Source organism: Trichechus manatus, unplaced genomic scaffold, assembly GCF_000243295.1.
Source record: "Trichechus manatus latirostris isolate Lorelei unplaced genomic scaffold, TriManLat1.0 scaffold00014, whole genome shotgun sequence".
In the NCBI taxonomy this organism is placed as follows: Eukaryota; Metazoa; Chordata; class Mammalia; order Sirenia; family Trichechidae; genus Trichechus; species Trichechus manatus.
Genome location: NW_004443950.1, coordinates 12,383,520 through 12,402,883, shown reverse-complemented (window position 1 = coordinate 12,402,883; position 19,364 = coordinate 12,383,520). Strand labels below are relative to the sequence as shown.

The 19,364-nt window shown below is 43.7% G+C and overlaps 1 protein-coding gene across 1 annotated transcript in view; it reads right to left on the bottom strand.

Moving 5' to 3' along the window:
* LOC101358032 (liver carboxylesterase 1-like) overlaps window positions 1-19,364 on the bottom strand; it is a 36,785-nt gene that overhangs the window by 14,055 nt on the left and 3,366 nt on the right. The window contains 6 exon segments of the mRNA XM_023726768.1: window positions 11,752-11,860; window positions 13,844-13,997; window positions 14,556-14,689; window positions 16,763-16,907; window positions 18,489-18,580; window positions 18,582-18,700. Coding sequence (XP_023582536.1) covers window positions 11,752-11,860; window positions 13,844-13,997; window positions 14,556-14,689; window positions 16,763-16,907; window positions 18,489-18,580; window positions 18,582-18,700 — 753 coding nt within the window.

Below are 19,364 nucleotides of genomic sequence, written 5' to 3'. Positions count from 1 at the left end.
TCCATCCCCACTCCTCCCCTCCCTTGTAATCATCAAAGATTGTTTCGTTTTGTGTGTAAACCTTTTCATAAGTTTTTATATTAGTGGTCTCAAACAATATTTGTCCTTTTGTGATTGACTTATCTCACTCAGCATAATGTCTTTCAGATTCATCCATGTTGCAAGATGCTTCTGAGATTCATCATTGGTCTTTATCCTTGCATAGTACTCCATTGTGTGTGTGTGTACCATAGTTTGTTTATCCATTTGTCTGTTGATGGACATCTAGGCTGTTTTCATCTTTTTGCTATTGTGAACAATGCTGCAATGAACATGAGTGTTCATATGTGTATTCATGTGATAGCTCTTACTTCTTTAGGATATATTCCTAGGAGTAGGATTGCTGGATCATATGGTATTTCTATATCTAGCTTTCTAAGGAAGCGCCAAATCGATTTCCAAAGTGGTCACCACTTGAAAGCAGACAGTGGCAGTACTACAGCCCCTTTCTGGGATCTCCCTGAAGGACAGTGGTGAAGGGAAATCCTGTCAATGGGCAGAACTTTGAGCAGTGCACCTGGTTGTTCACTTGGTTTAGAAGGAGAAATGGCCAGATGTGAGATTATATACTGATTCATGGGCTGTAGCCAATGCTTTGGCTGGATGCTCAGAGACTTGGAAGGAACATGATTGGAAAGTTGGAGATAAGGATTTATGGGTAAGAGGCATGTGGATAGACCTCTCTGAATGGGCTAAAGAAGTGAAGATGTTTGAGTCTCATATGAATACTCACCAAAGGGTGACCTCAGTAGAGGAGGATTTTAACAATTAAGTGGATAGGATGACACATTCTGTGGAAACCAGTCATCCTCTTTCCCCAGCTACTCTCATCATTGCTCCATGGGCTCATGAACAAAGTGGCCATGGTGGCTGGGATGGAGGTTATGCATGGGCCCAGCAACATGGACTTCCACTTACCAAGGCTGACTTGGCTACAGCCACTGCTGAGTGCCTGTCTTAGGCTGGGTTCTCTTGAGAAGCAAAACCACTAAAGCATATAAATATATATAGACAGAGATTTATATCAAGGAAACAGCTCACACGATTGTAGAGGCTAGAACATCCCAAGTCCGTGGATCAGGGTAGAGGCCTCTCCCAATTCATGCACCTGCAGAAGCTGGTGAGCCCAAGATCAGCAGGTCAGAGAGCAGGGCTCCCACTCACAGGCCGTGAAGGTCGGCGAATTCCAAGATCAGCAGGCAAGACTGCAAGGTTTTCCTGATTCATGAACTCAGGATTGCCAGGTCAGAGAACAGGGCTCTGTTCATAGCCTGTGAAGATCCACGAATCCCAAACTCAGCAGTAAGCTGCTAGCTCAAGTCCCAAGAACCGGAGGTGAGAAGACAGGAGACTGTTGCAGGATCCAGAGTGAGCAAAAAGCCAGAACGTCTGCTTATATTTGGATGCAGGCCACACCCCCAAGGAAACTTCCTTTCATCTGATTGGCTACTCATGGGAGTGATCACATATAAACACTGAGAATCAGGGTCCAGCCAAGTTGACACACAATCTTAACCATCACAGTGCCCAATCTGTCAGCAGCAGAGACCAACACTGAGTCCTCAATATGGCACCATCCCTCGAGGTGATCAGCCAGCAACCTGGTGGCAATTTGATTACATTGGACCACTTCTATCATGGAAAGGGCAAAGTTTTTTGTCCTTACTGGAATAGACATTTACTCTGGATATGGATTTGCCTTCCCTGCATGCAATGCTTCTGCCAGAACTACCATCTGTGGACTTACAGAATGCCTTATGCACCGTCATGGTATCCCACACAGCATTACCTCAGATCAAGGAATTCACTTCACAGCAAATCAAGTGTGTCAGTGGGCCCATGCTCATGGAATTCACTGCTCTTACCATGTTCTCCATCATCCTGAAGCAGCTGGCTTGATAGAACGATGGTATGGTCTTCTAAAGACACAGTAATGGTGTCAGCTAGGTGGCAGTACCTTACAAGATTGGGGCAATGTTCTCCAGGAGGCTGTATATGCTCTAGACCAGCGTCCGATATAGCCAGGATTCATTGGTTCAGGGATCAAGGGATGAAAATGGGAGTGGCACCACTCACTATGACCCCTAGTGACCCACTTGCAAGATTTTTGCTTCCTGTCTCTGCGACCTTATGCTCTGCAGGTCTAGAGGTCTTAGTTCCAAGGGAAGGAATGCTCCCACCTAGAGAAACATCATTGATTCCACTGAACTGGAAGCTAAGAATGCCACCTGGCCACTTTGGGCTCCTTATGCCTCTGGATCAACAGGCAAAGAAGGGAGTTACCATACTGGCTGGTGTGATTGATCCTGATTACTAAGAGGAAATTGGATTGATATTACAGAACGGAGGTAAAGAAGAGTATGTCTGGAGTGCAGGAGATCCCTCAGGGTGTCTTTTAGTACTACCATGCCCTGTGTATAAAGTCAATGGAAAACTACAGCAACCCAATTCCAGTATGACTACTAACAACCCAGAGCCTTCAGGAATGAAAGTTTGGGTCACCCCACCAGGCAAAGAACAATGCCCAGCTGAGGTGCTCGTTGAGGGCAACGGGAATATGGAATGGGTGGTGGAAGAAGGTAGTTCTAAATACCAGTTAGGACCACGTGACCAGTTGCAGAAATGGAGACTGTAATTGTTATGAGTATTTCTGTTTGTATATATCAAATATTATTGTTTCCTTTACTTATAAAATATAAGTTGTAAACAGGGCTAGTGCATTTTCAATTGTATGTGTGTTAGTTGTATCATGTTAGGTGCAAATATAACTTCATAATTGTCTTTATTCAGAGATTATGTATGGTTTAAGGAGATGTGTACATGTACCAAGTTGACAAGGGGTGGACTGTGATGGTTAAGATTATGTGTCAACATGTCTGGGTCATGATTCTCAGTATTTATATGTGATCACTGCCATGATTGAATATGCTGTGAGTAGCTAATCAGCCGAAGGGGAGTTTCCTTGGGGTGTAGCCTGCATCTGAATACAAGCAGATATTCTGGCTTTTTGCTCGTTCTGGATCCTGTGGCTGCCTCCTGTCTTCTCACCTTCGGTTCTTGGGACTTGAGCTAGCAGCTTACCTGTTGATCTTGGAATTCGTCAATCTTCACAGCCTTTGAGTGGGAGCCCTGCTCTCCAACCTGCCTATCTTGAGCTCACTAGCTTCTGTGGCTGTGTGAATCGGGAGAAACCTCTATTCTGATACACAGACTTGGGATGTTCTAGCCCCTACAATTGCGTGAGCTGTTTCCTTGATATAAATCTCTCTCTATATATATTTATCTGCTTTACTGGTTTTGCTTCTCTAGAGAACCCAGCCTAAGACAATAATTGTACCATTTTGCAGTGCATAAGAATTCTAATTTCCCCATAGCCTCTCCAACATTTGCTATTTTCTGTTTTTTTTATTTGTGCCAGCAATGTCTGGGTGAGATGGTATCTCATTGTGGTTTTGATTTGCATTTCTCTAATGGTTAATGATCGTGAGCTTTTCCTCATGTGTCTGTTAGCTGCTTGAATGTCTTCTTTGGTGATGTGTCTGTTCTTTTGTCCTTTTTTAAATTGGATTATTTGTCTTTTTGTTGTACAGGTGTTGGATTTTCCTGTAGATTTTATAGAGTAGGCCTTTTCCAGATTTGTCATAGCCAAAATTTTTTTCCCAGTGTGTAGGCTCTCTTTTTACTCTTTTGGTGAAGTCTTGTGATGAGCATAAGTGTTTAATTTTTAGAAGATCCCAGTTACCTAGCTTACCTTCTGGAGTTTGTGTGTTGTTGGTTATGGTTTGTTTCCTGTTAATGCAGTGTATTAGGACCTCTAGCACTGATACTATTTTTTCTTCTATGAGCTTTATAGTTTTGGGTATTATATTTAGATCTTTGCTCCATTTTGAATTAGTTTTGTATATGGTGTGAGGTATGGGTCCTGTGTCATTTTTTGCAGATGGACACCCAATTTTGCCAGCACCATTTGTTAAAAAGACTGTGTGTTCCCAATTTGATGGACTTTGGGCCCTTGTCGAAGATTAGGTGACCGTAGCTGGATGGATTTACATCTGGATTCTCAATTCTATTCCATTGGTCAACATATCTGTCCTTGTACCAGTACCAGGCTGTTTTGACTACAGTAGCTGTACAGTAGGTTCTGAGGTCAGGTAGATCGAGTCCTCCTACTTTATTCTTCTTCTTCAATAGCGCTTTATTTATCCAGAAACTCTTCCCTTTCCATATAAAGTTAATGATTAATTTTTCCATCTCTTTAAAGAATGTTGTTGGTATTTGGATTGAGATTGCATTGTGTTTGTACATTGCTTTTGGTAGAATTGACATTTTCACAATGTTCAGTCTACCTTTCCATGAACATTTGTGTTCTTCCACTTATGTAGATCTCTTTTGGATTCTTGCAGTAGCATTTTGTAGTTTTCTTTGTATAGGTCTTTTATACCCATGGTTAGATTATTCTGAAATATTTTACTTTTTTAGGGGCTATTATAAGTGGTATTGTTTTCCTGATTTCCTTTTCGTCTTTCTCTTTGTTGGTGTAAAGGAACCCAACTGATTTTTGTATGTTTATCTTGTATCCTGCCTCTCTGCTAATCTTTCTATTAGTTCCAGTAGTTTTCTCATGGAGTCTTTTGGGTCTTCTATGCATAGTATAGTATCATCCGCAAATAGAAACAGTTTTACTTCTTCATTACCAATTTGAATGCCCTTTATTCCTTTGTCTTGCCTTATTGCTGTAGCTAGGACTTCCAGCACAATGTTAAATAAGAGTGGTGATAAAGGGCACCCTTGTCTTGTTCCTATTCTCAAGGGGAATATTTTCAGCCTGTCTCCATTAAGAATGATGTTGGCTGTTGGTTTTGTATAGATGTCCTTTATTATGTTGAGACATTTCCCTTCTATACCTATTTTATTAAGAGTTTTTATCAGGAATGGGTGTTGGATTTTGATGAATGCCTTTTCTGAGTCAATTGAGATGATTACGTGATTCTTTTCCTTTATTTATGTGGTGGATTATGTTGATTGATTTTCTAGTGTTCAATCATCCTTGCATACCTGGTATGAATCCCACTTTGTCGTGGTGTATTATTTTTTTTGATATGATGCTGAATTTTATGGTTAGACTTTTGTTGAGAATTTTTACATCTACATTCATGAGAGATATTGACCTGTAATTTTCTTTTATGTGGTGTCTTTGCCTGGTTTTGGTATCAGGGTTATACTGGCTTCATAGAATGAATTTGGAAGTATCCCTCCTTTTCTGTGTCCAGAAATAGTTTCATTAGTACTGGTGTAAGCTCTTTGAATGTTTGGTAGAATTCTCTAGTGAAGCCATCTGGGCCAGGACTTCTCTATTTTTTTTTTTTTTTTTTAGGGTGGGTAGTTTTTTATTACGTTTTAAATTTCTGCTCTTGTTATAGGTCTTTTCAGATTTTCAACATCATTTTGTGTTAGTTTGAGTAGCTAGTGTGTTTCTCAAAATTCGTCCATTTCCTCTAGGTTTTCAAATTTGTTGCAGTATAGTTTTTCATAGTACTCTGTTATGATCTTTTTTATTTCAGTTGGGTATGTTGTAATGTCCCCCATTTCATTTCTTATTTGGATTATTTGTGTCCTGTCCTGTTTTTCTTTTGTCAATTTGGCCAGTGGTTTGTCAATTTTGTTGATCCTTTCAAAGAACTTCCTTTTGGTTTGTTGATTCTTTCGCTTGTTTTTCTATTTCATTTATTTTTGCTCTGATCTTTATTAATTCCTTTCTTCTGGTGGCTGTGGGCTTCTTTTGCTGTTCTTTTTCTATTTGTTCAAGTTGTGTAGCTAATGTTTTAATTTTGTCCCTTTCTTCTTTTTTGAAGTGTGACTCTATTGCTATAAATTGACCTCTGAGCACTGCCTTTGCTGTGTCCCAAAGCTTTGGTATTATGTGTTTTCATTCTAGTTTGATTCTAGGAATTTTTTGATTCCATCTTTGATTTCTTCTATTACCCAGTGGATTTTAAGCAGGGTGTTATTGAGTTTCCATGTAATTGATTTTTTTCCCTTGCTCTTCCTGTTGTTAATTTCTATTTTGATACCATTGTAATCAGAGAAGATACTTTGTATTATATCAGTGTTTTGGATCTTGTTGAATGTTGCTTTGTGGCCTAAGATATGGTCTGTTCTGGAGAACATTCTATGTGCGTTGGAAAAGAATATGTACTTTGCAGTGGTTGGGTGGCGTGTTCTATATATGTATCTATGAGGTCAAGTTGGCTGATTGTGGCCTTTAGATCTTCTGTATCCTTGCTGAGTTTCTTTCTAGATGTTCTGTCCTTTACCAAGAGTGGTGTCCCACTGTTATTGTGGAACTGTCAATTTCTCTTTTCAGAGCTGTTACAGTTTGTTTTATGTTTTTTGGAGACCTGTCATTGGGTGCGTAGATATTTATTATGGTTATGTCTTCATGATGGATCATCCTTTTAATCATTGTATAATGCTCTTCTTTGTCTTTTATGGTGGATTTTGTTTTAAAGTCTATTTAATCTGAGATTAGTATTGCCACTCCTGCTCTTTTTTGGTAACTGCTTGATATATTTTTTCCATGCTTTGACTTTTAATAAATTTTTGTCTTTGTTTCTAAGGTCTGTCTCTTGTAGACAGCATATTGATGGATTTTTTCTTAATCCATTCTGTCACTCTCCATCTCTTTATGGGTGCATTTAGGCCATTTACATTCACTGTAATTACTGATAGGTGTGAGTTTACTGCTTTCATTTTGCAGTGTTTTTGTTTTTTGTGGTGCTGAATTCCCTTTTGTTTGTGGATTTTTTTCACTTATTTTGTTTTTGTAGATCTTGTGTTTACTGAGACTTTATGTTTTTCTTCTTTATTTTGACGTGTAGGTTTATTAACTTTCCTTGTGGTTCCCTTGAAATTTACTCTGAAGTTCCTATGTTTGAACCAGTCTTTGATTACTTGGTATAGCCTTGCCTTTCTCTCCATTTGAAAGTTCTATACCTACACTCTTTATCCCTTCTTTTATTGTTCTGACGTTGTTGTCATTTACAGATTAACTTCTCTGGTTCCCCTTTGTAAATATTTTAGCTTTGTTTTATTCTTGAGAGTTCATGACCTAGGTTGGTATCTGGCTGATGCAGTCTTGCATCCTAGATTCAGGCTGTCATCTGATGTTGTTTGTTCTCCAACTGAAGGACTCACTTTAATAATTCTTGTAAGTTTGGTTTGGTTTTTACATAGTCCCTTAATTTCTGTTTATCTGAAATGTCCTAATTTCACCATCATATCTAAGCGAGAGTTTTTCAGGATATATTATTCTCGGTTAGCAATTTTTTTCTATCAAGGTTTTATATATGTCATCCCTTTGCTTTCTTGCCTGCATGGTTTCTGGTGAGTAATCAGAGCTTAATCTTATGGTTTCCCCTCTGTATGTGACTTTTCATTTTTCTCAAGCTGCTCTGAGGAGTCTTTCTTTGTCTTCAGTTTTAGCAGTGTGATTATGATATGCCTTGATGATTTTCTCTTGGGATCTATCCTATATGGGGTTTGTTGAGCTTCCTGGATGGTCAGCTTTTCATCTTTATGATATTAGGGAAGTTTTCTGTCAGCAATTCTTCAGTGATCCTCTCTGTGTTTTCCATTTTCTCCACCTGTTCTGGAACTCCGATCACTAGCAGATTTTTGCTTTTGATTGTATCCCACATCATTCTCAGGGTCTCTTCATTCTTTTCTCTGATTTTTCCTCAATGTGTAGCTGAGTACTTGTCTTCATTTTCACTGATCCTGTCTTCCATTGTTTCAAACATGCTCTTCAGACCTTCTATAACACTGTACATTTCTGAAATCTTGTTGTTTATCTTTTGGATTTCTAATTGTTGTTGTTATATGATTTCTAGTTGCGAATTTATTTTGACATTTTGTTCCTGTATTATTTTCCTGAATTCTTCCATTGTTCTGTCTGTCTTTTCCATTATTTTGTCTGCCTTTTCCATGGCTTTTCTATTTTTTCCTCATTTTTGTCTGCTCTTTCTTTCAACTCTTGGATAGCTCTGAATATTAGAGATTTGAATTCTCTTTCAGGTAGTTCCAGTGCCTTTTCTTCTACCAGAAGATTATCTGGTGTTTTATTTTGGATGTGTGCTGGAACCATCCTGTCCTGTTTTTTGTATGTTTTGATATTGTCTGCTGTCTTTGGGACATTCAGTAGTTATTTTCTTCTTTTACTGAATGTAGATTTGTTTGTTTTATCCTGCTATTTTGTTTTATTTGGTTATGTCTGAGCAGGCCGACCGGGCATTCTTTGTTGTTTTCTCGTCTGTGTGCACAATACTTCTCACTACCTTGTCCAATGGGCAGGGCCAGTAGCTCATCTCTGGTGCAGCAGGGTAGGTCTATCAGAAGGGGAGGGGCTGGGATAGGTTGTTTGTGGCGGGGCCAGTGGTCAGTGCAGGGCAGATTCTGGCAGACACTTCCTGTGCTGCTCAGGGGGTGTGATGTTCAGTGCACAGTGCAGACAGGCAGGAAGAAAGGGAGAGATTGTGATGCTTGGAGCTAAGCAGGTGTGGGAAAAAGAGAAAGAAGAGAGAGAAACAGGAGCTAAAAAAAAGTACTGCGGGAGCCTGACGTTAGAGAAGCACAGACCTGTGGAAGCTGTGTGCTGGTGGCTTTATAGCCAGGTGGTAAGGCACAGTCCACCAAGAAGGGACAGATAAACAGCACACACAGCTAGATGGACAAGAGAAAGGAAAGGAAGGAAGGGAGAGAGAGAGAGAGAAGAAATTAGATTTTTTTTTTTTAATAAAAAAGGAGAGAAAAGCACACATGGTTAGGTGATAGGGAGAAAGGAATGGAAAGAATGTAGAGAGAGACAAGAAACCAAAGAGGAAAAAAGAAGATGCCAGGTGGTTGGGAGGAAGGAAAGGAAGGCAGATAGGGAGAGACAAGAAAGTGAGGAAAAAAGTAGAAAGAAGAAAGAAAAAAAGAAATGTCCCAAGGGAGCCCACCAGATGTGGATCCCCAGCTGAGCAGCACTGCACAGCCAGTCCAAAGGAGCAGAGATGCCACACAGTACCACGTGTTCAGGAGAAGGGTAAGGAAGAGAAATAGAGAGAGACAAGAAAACTAGAAAGAAAAAAAGAAGAAGAAGAAAGACAAAAAAGAAAAATGCCCTAAGGGAGTCCACTGGAAGTGAGGCCCCAGCTGAGCTGTGCTGCACAGCCCATTAAGAAGGAGCAGAGATGACACAGCACCAGCTTTTCAGGAGATAGGTAAGGAAGGAAGGTATAGAAAGACAAGAAACCCAGATAAAAAGAGAAGAAAGTAAGGAAAAAGTATGCCCCAAGGGAGCCCACCAGAAGCAGGTCCCCAGCTGAGTGGCACTGCACAGCCCATCAAGAAGGAGCAGAGATGGCACATGGCACCAGGTATTTAGGAGAAGGGTAAGGAAGGAAGGTAGAGGGAGACAAGAAGAGCTAAAGGAAAAAAAGATGTCCCAAGGAGCCTACTGGTGTGGTGTCGTGGACCAGGGAACTGGCTCCCAAGCCACGAGACACAGCCCATCTAGAATGGGCAGTGATGGCACAAGGAGTCCCAGTCAGGCGTTCAGGAGAAAAGAAGGGAAGGATGGTAGAGACAGACACGAAATTGAGAGAAGAAAAAAAATCCCCAAGGGAGTCCACTGGCTTGGTGGTACAGACCAGGGAAGTGACTCTCATGCTCCTAGACACTGCACAGCTCATCTAGAGGAGTGGAGATGGCATGCAGTGCCAGGTATTCAGGAGACAGGAAAAGAAGGAAAGTAGAGAGAGCTGAGAACCCGAGAAATGAAGAAAAACAAAAAGGGAAAAAGAAAAAGAAAAAATAAATAAATAAAACGGAAATGCTCCCAGGGATCCCACCAGCATGGCGGTGTGGACTGGAGAAGTAGCTCCCAAACCTTGAGGCACAGCACGTCTAGAAGAGGTGGATATGGCACACAGTGCCCGGTACTCAGGAGACAGGATAAGAAGGAATGTAGAGAGAGATGAGAAACTAAGAAATGAAGAAAAACAAAAAAGAAATAAAAAGCATCCCCAGGGAACCCACCCACATGGCAGCGAGGACCAGGGAAGTGTTTCCTCAGCCAAGCAGTGCTTTACAGTCTATCAAGAAGAAGTGGAGATGGCAAATAGAACTAGGTGTTGAAGAGAAAGGAAGGGAAGGAGGTGAGAAAGAGAGAGAAGAAACCAAAAGAAGCCAAAAAAAAAAAAAAAAAAAAGCAACAACAGGAACAAAAAAATGGCACTGAAGGAGACTGCCAGTGTGGGCATGGTGAATACAAGCAGCACAGAGCCAGCACCTCCCCGGCTGAGCGACCTTGGCCCTACAGGAAGTGGTGAAGGCTGAGCGGGAAGAAGGGTGGTGGATGGGAAAGCATGTATGGCTGGTTACCAGGCATTCTGTCTCTTGCTGGGAGCTCCTTGAAGCTGTCTTCCCATACTCCCAGTCTGCTGATCTCAGTAGCTGAGGAGTTCAAGACAGCAAATCCATGCCTCGTTAGCTGATAGGGGACCTCCACTCCGTATCTCTCCTTGCTCTCTGCTCTCTTCATCAAGTGCTTGCTTGAGTTCTTTATCTCTTCATTTGACACTGAGGGTTCCAGGATTGACGTTTGTCTCTGTTTTACTTAGTTTTTCAAATATTTCTGGTGGCGGGACTGCATGGTGCTTCTGTCTATAGTGCCATGTTGGCTCTGCCTCCTGGAGAGCTAGTGACCAGAACCTCTTTAAAAATAAAAAAAAGTAAAAAGAAGACCTTGCTGAAAGAGAGGCTCACTTCAGTCTGTCTTGGAATTGGGCTGGTCTGTGCAGCATACCTTTGCCCCCAACTTTTCTGAGAATGGTTCCTTCTTCTGGGCCACGGGGTTCCCATAGTGGCTCCTGAAAGCCTTGTTCATATAAGTTTCCCACCCTCTTAACTACATTGGGTGGGACCAAGGATAGGCATCCAAACAAAGCTGGGACAGAGAACCTCTTTCCTAAATAATCTGGAATTGGGGCTGAGCACTTCTAACATGAAAATGCTAAAAGATCTAAAACAGGAGAAAGCCTTACTACTTTCTGGAATCAAAAGGGAGTTCTTAAACTCAGGAACAGGTAGGGTGGTCTTGTGAACTGGAAGGAAAATGTAACCAGAGGAGAAGAAGCAGATGGATAGAAGGCAGACTCCCTTGACGGTGGGGCCATGGTGAGTGTGCCTTGGCTCCCCACAGCCTAGTACAGTGCCTGGTACATAGTCAGCACTTGGTCTGGATTTGTTGAATAAGTTAAAAGGCACAGGGAGAAGTAGAGGACACAGAGAGAGTGACAATGGAGACAGATGCATCTCCAAACCCAGGAACGCCAAGGATTGCCAACAACTACCAAAGCAGAAAGAGACAAGGACCTTCCCTTACAGCCAACAGAGAGCACCTACCCTGCCGACACCCTGAATTCAGACTCCTGGTCTCCAAAACTGTGAGACAATAAATACCTGTTCTTTAAAATCACCCACTTGTGGCATTTTTTGTTACGGCAGCACTAGCAAACTAAGAGCTTGGATGAGGTGTCTCATTGTCTTTCCTGCTTAGCCATTCTCACTTCCATAATTCTTTGAGGATGTCATTTGGATCTTTGACAAGAAAAACCCTCTAGATTCCAGGAGAGCAGAGCAAAGGGTGCAGGCAGCTGACCAAAATGAGACCTACCTCAGATGCAGACCTGCCTTGATTCTAGTCCAGAACAGAAGTGAGGACTGCGCCACTCTCACAAATGGCCCAGTGGAAGAGGTTCTTGGCCAGAGGAGATAAAACCTGTGAGGGGAGTGGAGAGCAGGTGAGTTTATGCTCACGGAGAGAGGGTCAATGATACATCTGTTCTTCCAGAACTACCTCCATCGACAGCTCTGCCCTGGCCCATTGCTCTGGAGGCAACTCAAGAAAGTTCCTAGACTGAACTAGGGGCCTCCCCAACAGAACCTCAGAGGGGTGGACCAGGAGCACAGAGTGAAGGCTAGAATAGGAAGTGTGTGGCACACCTTGGTTATCAACAACCAAAAGTACTCTGAAGGACAGCTTGGCAATTCCCAGAAAAACTTTAAAGACACATTTCTGAGTTAGCATTTCCATTACTCAGAATTTATCCTAAGCTAAACGATCATGGAGGCACACCAAGATGTATAAGGATTTTTTTATGCTACAGTGTTTATAACAGTAAAACATTGGAAATAACACAACTGTCCAATATTAGGACATTGGTTTAAAAAATTAATTTGCATTATTACCATGAAACACTATGTAAACATAAAAATAAATATCATGGGAGAATATTTAACGCTGTGGTTGTTGTGTGCTGCTGAGTTGATTCCGACACATAGTGACCCTATAGAACAGAGTAGAATTTCTCCATAGGGTTTCCAAGGCTGTAATCTTTACTAAAGCAGATTACCACATCTTTCTCCAACAGTGCGGCTGGTGGGTTTCAACCACCGACCTTCCGGTTAGCAGTCAAGTGCTTAGCCACTGGGTCATCAGGGCTCCTTAAGAATAATATGGAAGAATATTTAATGCTAAGGGAAATATTTACACTGATATGTTAAGGGAGGCTTTTTGACAGACACCAGTACCAGTTGCCATCAAGTTAATTCTGACTCATGGAGAGCCCATGTGGGTCAGAGTAGAACTGGCCTCTATAGGGTTTTCAGTGGGTGATTTTTCAAAAGTAGATTGCCAGGCCTTTCTTCTGAGGCACCTCTGGGTTGACTCTCTCGAACTGTCAAGCTTTCTGTTAACAGTCAAGAATGTTACCTGTTTATGCACCCCAGTGATTCCTTTTGATAGACAGACAGATAGACAGATGATGGATGGATGGATGGATGGATGGATGGATGGATGGATGGATAGATAGATGGATAGATGGATAGACAGAATGAATCATGGAGAAAATACTAGAAAAATACATGTCAAAATGTTAATGATAAGTAACCCTGGGTAGTTCAATTGTGGGTGTCTTTTTTCTTCTTTGGGCTTATCTATAGTTTTCCTTTATCTCCCCTCTAAAAGTATATAAAGATTTCCCTCTCAGTATTCAACCATGAAGCTAATACGCATTTTAAAAACATGGTGCTAGCACTGACCTCTGCTCAACGGTGAGGTAGCTGGAAGGTTTGTTACAGCTCCCAGCACCTCCTAATCTCGTATTCCACCTCAGCTTCTCTGTATTTCTCCCCAGCCCATTCCCACACCAGCCAGACACCTTGTGGCCCCAGACTTTGTCTATGTTCCACAACCCCTGGTCCATCCCTCCCTGTGCCCTCTTCACATCTTTCGTCCCTCTTGCCCACGTCCCCCAGATCACCTCCTCCAGCGCACTTCCAAGCCATCAGACCACCTCAGAGGAGGCTCTACATTTTCTAGTGCTCTGCTTCCCCTTGATGTCTATGCGGATCCGGCTTGAAGCCAAACAATGACACTGCCTTGCTCTTGTCCATAATTTATACCCACCCCTACTTCCCAGGAAAAGTGAGGCAAGTCCTAACATTACGGTTAGGAAAGAAAAAGTGTTCAACCAGGCTAGATGAGGAGACTGTCATGACTGCAAGCTACGAGTGTCTGGAGCTCCCTGGGGGCCAAGGAGAGTTTGGTCATTAGCTCTTCATCCTCTGATGTTGTGCAGTGAGCAGGGTCAGCCCTGAATCCAGGCCTTGTAATAAAAGGTGCCCATGGATGAACTGCTGGTCTCCAAGGGGCCCATGAGCATCATGGCTGGGTGTGAGGCCTGGTGCCAGGGTCATTTACAAAAACAGAGACACTTTCACCTCCTGCAGACTCTCCAAAGATGGTCACTGAGCCCAGATTCCCTCCAAAATTGGCAATGTTCTCCTGGACCCAGTGCAGCGCAGCCACCCGGTCCAAGTGACCCCGGTTCCCCCGGCTGTGCTCGTCTCCAGTGCTGTGAGTGAGAGAAGAGGGTAGGGGTGGGGACAGAGATGTCACAGCAGGGCTCTCAGGACTGTAGATGGGGCAGGGCTCTAGCTGGGTCTTCCAGAATAAGACTGAGCTTCCACATCCTGACACAGGGGTCTTCACCCACCTTCCCCTCCTATAACATTGTTCTCTTTAGGACTCTACGTTTATTCATTTGGCAAATATTTATGTGTGAACCCTTAACTGCTATGCTGCATGTTAACTGTCATGATAGAGGAATGTGCAAAGTACTGAGATGAGTATTTCAGAGAAGGTAACATTTGGGCGGGGTCTTGTAGGATGAATAGGAGTTTGTTAGGTAGAGTAAGCATTCTAGGCAGAGGGAACAGCATATGCAAAAGGTCAGAAGCAAGTGGACCAGTGGGGCCAAGGAATGAAAAGGTGGGGGGCACTTATGAAGGGACTTGAATGCCTTACTAAGGAACTTAGCAAAGGTCTCCTTGGGGACTGACCATATCAGAGCTAGGTCCTAGCACTCTTACTTTGAGGGCCAATATACAGTGGGGAGAGTCTGATGTCTTACATGAAGAATCCCCAGATCCCCAGGCGATACTGAATGGTTACCACCACTACATCTTCATGGGCAGACAGGGCCAGCCCATCGTAGGTTGATGCCCCACCCACCACCAGACCACCTCCATGGATCCACACCACCACCTGGACAAGAGGAAGCAACCATGTTCGTTACAGGCAGCAGAGCTGGGAGGGACCTCAAGAGGTTTTTGGTTTGGTTGCCTATCTCTTGGTCATAACCCAAGGAGGCCATTTTCCAAAGTCCACAGTCCCCGGCAAGGTTGGAGACTTATCTTTCCTTCTCCCAGCAGGGCCCAGGCCACCACCCACTCAGTGCACCCTGGCTGGCCCTACTTTTTTCCACAGCACACCTGCACTCCAAGTCTCCTCATGCTGCCAGTGGGAACAGCGCAGGCAAGAGCGTCATTTTCCCCAACAGTCTCATAGTCCTCATGCCTGGACAGCTCCCCCAGCTCAGCAAACACTGCACAGGGCGGACTTTGAGTTTCAGCTTCGCCTTATTTAGCTCTTGTGCAGGGAATTGAACTTCTCCCCGAGAGCAAATGATTATCTCAGGATGAGCACTTGCCCCCGACAGTATCTCTTCCTAACACGCTTTCCCTCTGCCTCCTCTGAATCCCCAGACCCCAGCGACTCTCCAAAGCCCAGCCTAAAATCAGCCTCTTCCAAGCTGAGACCCTCCCATGTGCCAGAGACTGTGCTAAGAATTGAGGATGAGAATGGACACAACCACTCACAGCTCATGGTTCTTGAGTTTAAAGAACTCACATAGCTGATAAACAGAGACCCATAATAGAAGAATGAAAGGTGAGCCTTTGCCCCCACCTCCTTGGGCCTTACAAACACATGTAGGGCCAACTTCTAGGCACTAGTTCACAGACACTGTCCCCCACACCTAAGCACCACACCCTGGGTGCTCCTGGGAGATTGGCTGGGTGCTAATGCCTCTCCCTCCTCCACCCCAGGGATCACCCAAAGATCCTTTCCCTAAGTAGCCATTGCAATCTGGGCCCCCAGCAGCGCCTGCCCCCACTCTCCAGCCTGTGTCTGGCACCCTGCCCCACCTCTGGGCCTCTGTTTATTCTAGACATTCTGACTCACTGCCTGTGCCAAAAAGAGTTAGCAAAGGAAACCAGCTACAAGAAAATCCCAGAAATCAGGCCAAGGGCAAAGGATAGTGCTTCTTGAACTCTCCCAGGCCCCACACCCCAAGCCTCCATCTCTGTGTGGGGCACTGAGAGTTGTCGCAGACAGGTGTTGATGGCCTGAGGAAGGGTCACACGCATGCTCGATGTCCTAGTCTAGGTCAAAGAACCCCCGCTTCCAAAAAAAAAAAACAACCCACCGTTGTCATGTCAATTCCATTCCTAGTCATGGTGACCCTACAGGGCAGAGTAGGACTACCTCATAGGGTTTCCAAAACAGTAAATCTTTATGGAAGCAGACTGCCACATCTTCCACCCACAGAGCGGCGAGTGGGTTTGAACCACTGACCTTTTGGTTAGCAGCCGAGTGCTTAACCACTATGCCACCAGCACTGTTTTGGGAATGAAGAAACCCATGTTCTTGCCTGCCAACTCACTGTGTGACCTCCCTTCCCATCCTCGGGCCTGTAAAGGAAGGGTTGGAATGTTTACTTATTTAACGTTATCTGAAATGGTATCTTAGCTGCTCTGGGTATCAGATTCTTAATCTAGCAACTAAAAGTAATCACTCTTGTCTGTCGATCAGCACAAGAGAACTTGGAAAAATGACAATATGCATGAGAGGTGTGCAGCAAACTCCCCTGACGCCATGTGTCACTGGGAGGAAACAGATTTTGGAAAACTTGTTGGGTTTCTCACGGTCTCTGTCTGACCCTGGTGGGTAAAGAAAGCCCAGTTGCTATGGAGCTGACTCCCAACTTGGGGTGACCCATGTGTGTCAGAGTAGAACTGTGTTCCATAGGGTTTTCAGGGGCCTTTCTTTCCAGGTGTTTCTGAGGGGACTCAAACCTCCAATCTTTCAGTTAGCAGCCAAGTGTGTTAACCGTTTGCACCATCCAGGGACTCCAAAGGAAGCCCTGGGACCCCTGAAATAACAACCTTCACCCCTGATGCCCCCACCACAAGCTGCCTTCACCCCCTCCTTGTCTATGGCAGAAAACCCTAGAGAGTTGGTGCTCAGAAGCCCTGAAGGATGGTTCCCACTGCTTACCGGCAGCCTGCTTTTCCTGGTCAAGTCAGCGGGGGTGTAAATATTTAGGTAAAGACAGTCTTCAGAAAACTTCAGGGGAATGCTCTCCTTTCTGTCGGTAATGATTTCCGAGATCATCTGTCCTGTCGCTGTATCTTGGGAGCACCTGGGGAGGGAGGGAAGAAAGAACCGCTGAGCTTCAACCAGGTCTAAGTAAGGCTGTGTCTCCAGGGCTCAGGCTGGGCTGTGGACTGCGAGGTTTAAGCCTCTGCATGGAGTTGTTATTGTCAGACTCCAAGACATTGGAATGGGTAACGGGCTACTTGGGGTGAAGGGGGGCTGAGAGGGCTGTGGATGGGGAGGCTGGGACTCACTAAGGTATCCCACTCAGAATGTCATTTCTTGGGACTTAACCCTAAAGAAATGTTGATGGCTCTGCACAAAGATTTAGCTACAGGATGTGCATCATAGTGTTATTTATGTTATCAAAAACACTTTAATACCCCCAAATAGGAGATTGGATAAATAAATTATGGTTCAAGCACTCAATTCAATGCAGCTATTAAATGTCGGACTATGATATTTAATGGCATAGGACAATGTTCAGGATATAGTTTTAAGTGAACAAAATAGGCAGCCAACCCATCTGTAGCGTATGATTCCATCTCAAAGGGAGAAAGTATAGTGATACAACAGGAAGGAAAAGGAAAAAAAAGACAAAAAAAGTGCTGAAAAAACAGTGGTTCTCTCCGGGTGATAGAATTGTATATGAGTTTCATTTTCTTGTACTTCTGTGTGTGTGTGTGTGTGTGTGTGTTTTAAACTTTTCTATAATGAAAAAGTATTACATGTGTAATCAGGAAATAAAAACTGTGAGTAGGTTTTTTTTTTTTTTTTTTTAAAAGAAAGCAGCCAAAAGCTGGGCCTTGGAAGCCCTCAGAAATGTCTTGCTGAGGAGAATAAGGTCTGAATGGGTGGAAGCAGGTGGCCCCAATCCCCAAAGGGAGGCATGAGGCCAGCCAGGAAAGCTTTGTCCTTTTGACCAGCTTGACCGGGGGACCGGGACCCATGGACCATTGCTTTGCTCATGAAGAGTCAGCTGGGGACACCTGGGAGTTGGTAACTCGCCTAGTCATCACACTGCCCCCATCTCCTCACAAGCCCACTCCCCCACCATGCCAGGGTTCAAGGCTGGAGAATAAATAACATCATTACAGTTGATTCCCCTCACCCGGTCAACTGTTTATTTCCTCCCAAATATTGATCATATTCTAAGATATTACATAACTCTACGGGGCAATTCTACTTTGTCATAGGTGCCTGGGTGGCACAAGAGGTTTGCAATCAGCTAGTAATCTAATGGTTGACCATTCAGACCCAGCCAGTGGCTCCATGGAAGAGAGGCCTGGTAAACTGCTTCCATAAAAGGTGCAACCAAGAAAGTCTATAGAAAAGTTCTACTCTGTAACACAGTGGGTCGCCATGAGTCAGAATCTACCCGACGGCAATGGGTTTGGCTTTGGTTTTCTAAATATATCACATAATTTATTTATTAATATGCATATTTTTAATCTCCTCCTGCTAGAATGCAAGCTCCGTGAACTGAGAAACTGTTGTTTTGTTCACTTAATGAATCCCAGAACAAACTAGAAGCCAGTCAGACTCTTCTTGACTTGACTCATTTCTGTGTCACTTTGAGGCAATCATCCCCATCAAAAGATGCCAAAGCCCCACCCCAGTGGCTTACATTGGAGGGTAAGAGGTGGTATTCTTCACGAAGTTCCAGGATTCCGCAGGCTGCGGCGGAGCGAATCTCAGGGATCCAAGGCCGGGGGTGGGGCTTGGCAAAAGGGATTCCGCGGAAAACAGCCACGGGCTTTGCAAATCCTTCTAAGCTGACATACTTCCCCAGGACTTTGCCATGCACGGTGTCCACCACAGGTGGCGAGGACGGGTGCCCTGCTGGACATGGGGAGGAGACGAGGACACATCAGAGATGGAAAAAACCAACTTAAAAAATGGTAGAAACGCTTTATGGTGCTTGGATTGGCTTTTGACCCACCCTGTCCCCAGCTTGGTGGCATCTTGAAGACCAGCAGCCCACGTTCCCAGTGTGGGATCCTGGTCCCTGATTCCAGAGGAGCAAAGCAGATCTTATTCAGAAATTATTGTACTTGACTCTTCCGACCTGTCTAGGGTCTGCCTGAGTATGATGTTCACCGTGAGTTGTTCATAAATACCCTTTATCATATTGAGCAATTTCCCTTCTATTCCTAATTTACTGAGAAATCCATAGAGACAGATTGCAGACTGGTGGTTGCCAGGGAGTGGGGGAAGAAGACAGTGGGGGAGAAACTTCTTAATGGGTAAAGGGTTTTAGTTTGGAGTGATGGAAACGTTCTGGAACTAGATAGAGGTGGTAGCTGCACAACATTGTGAATATACTAAAAGCCATGGAATTGTTCACTTTATAATGGTTAATGTTATGTTAGGTGAATTTCACCTCAATAAATTATTATTATTATTTTTTTTATTGTACTTCAGGTGAAGGCTTACAGAACAAATAGTTTCTCATGAAAGAGAAGTACACATGTTGTTTTATGACATTGGTTAACAACCCCAC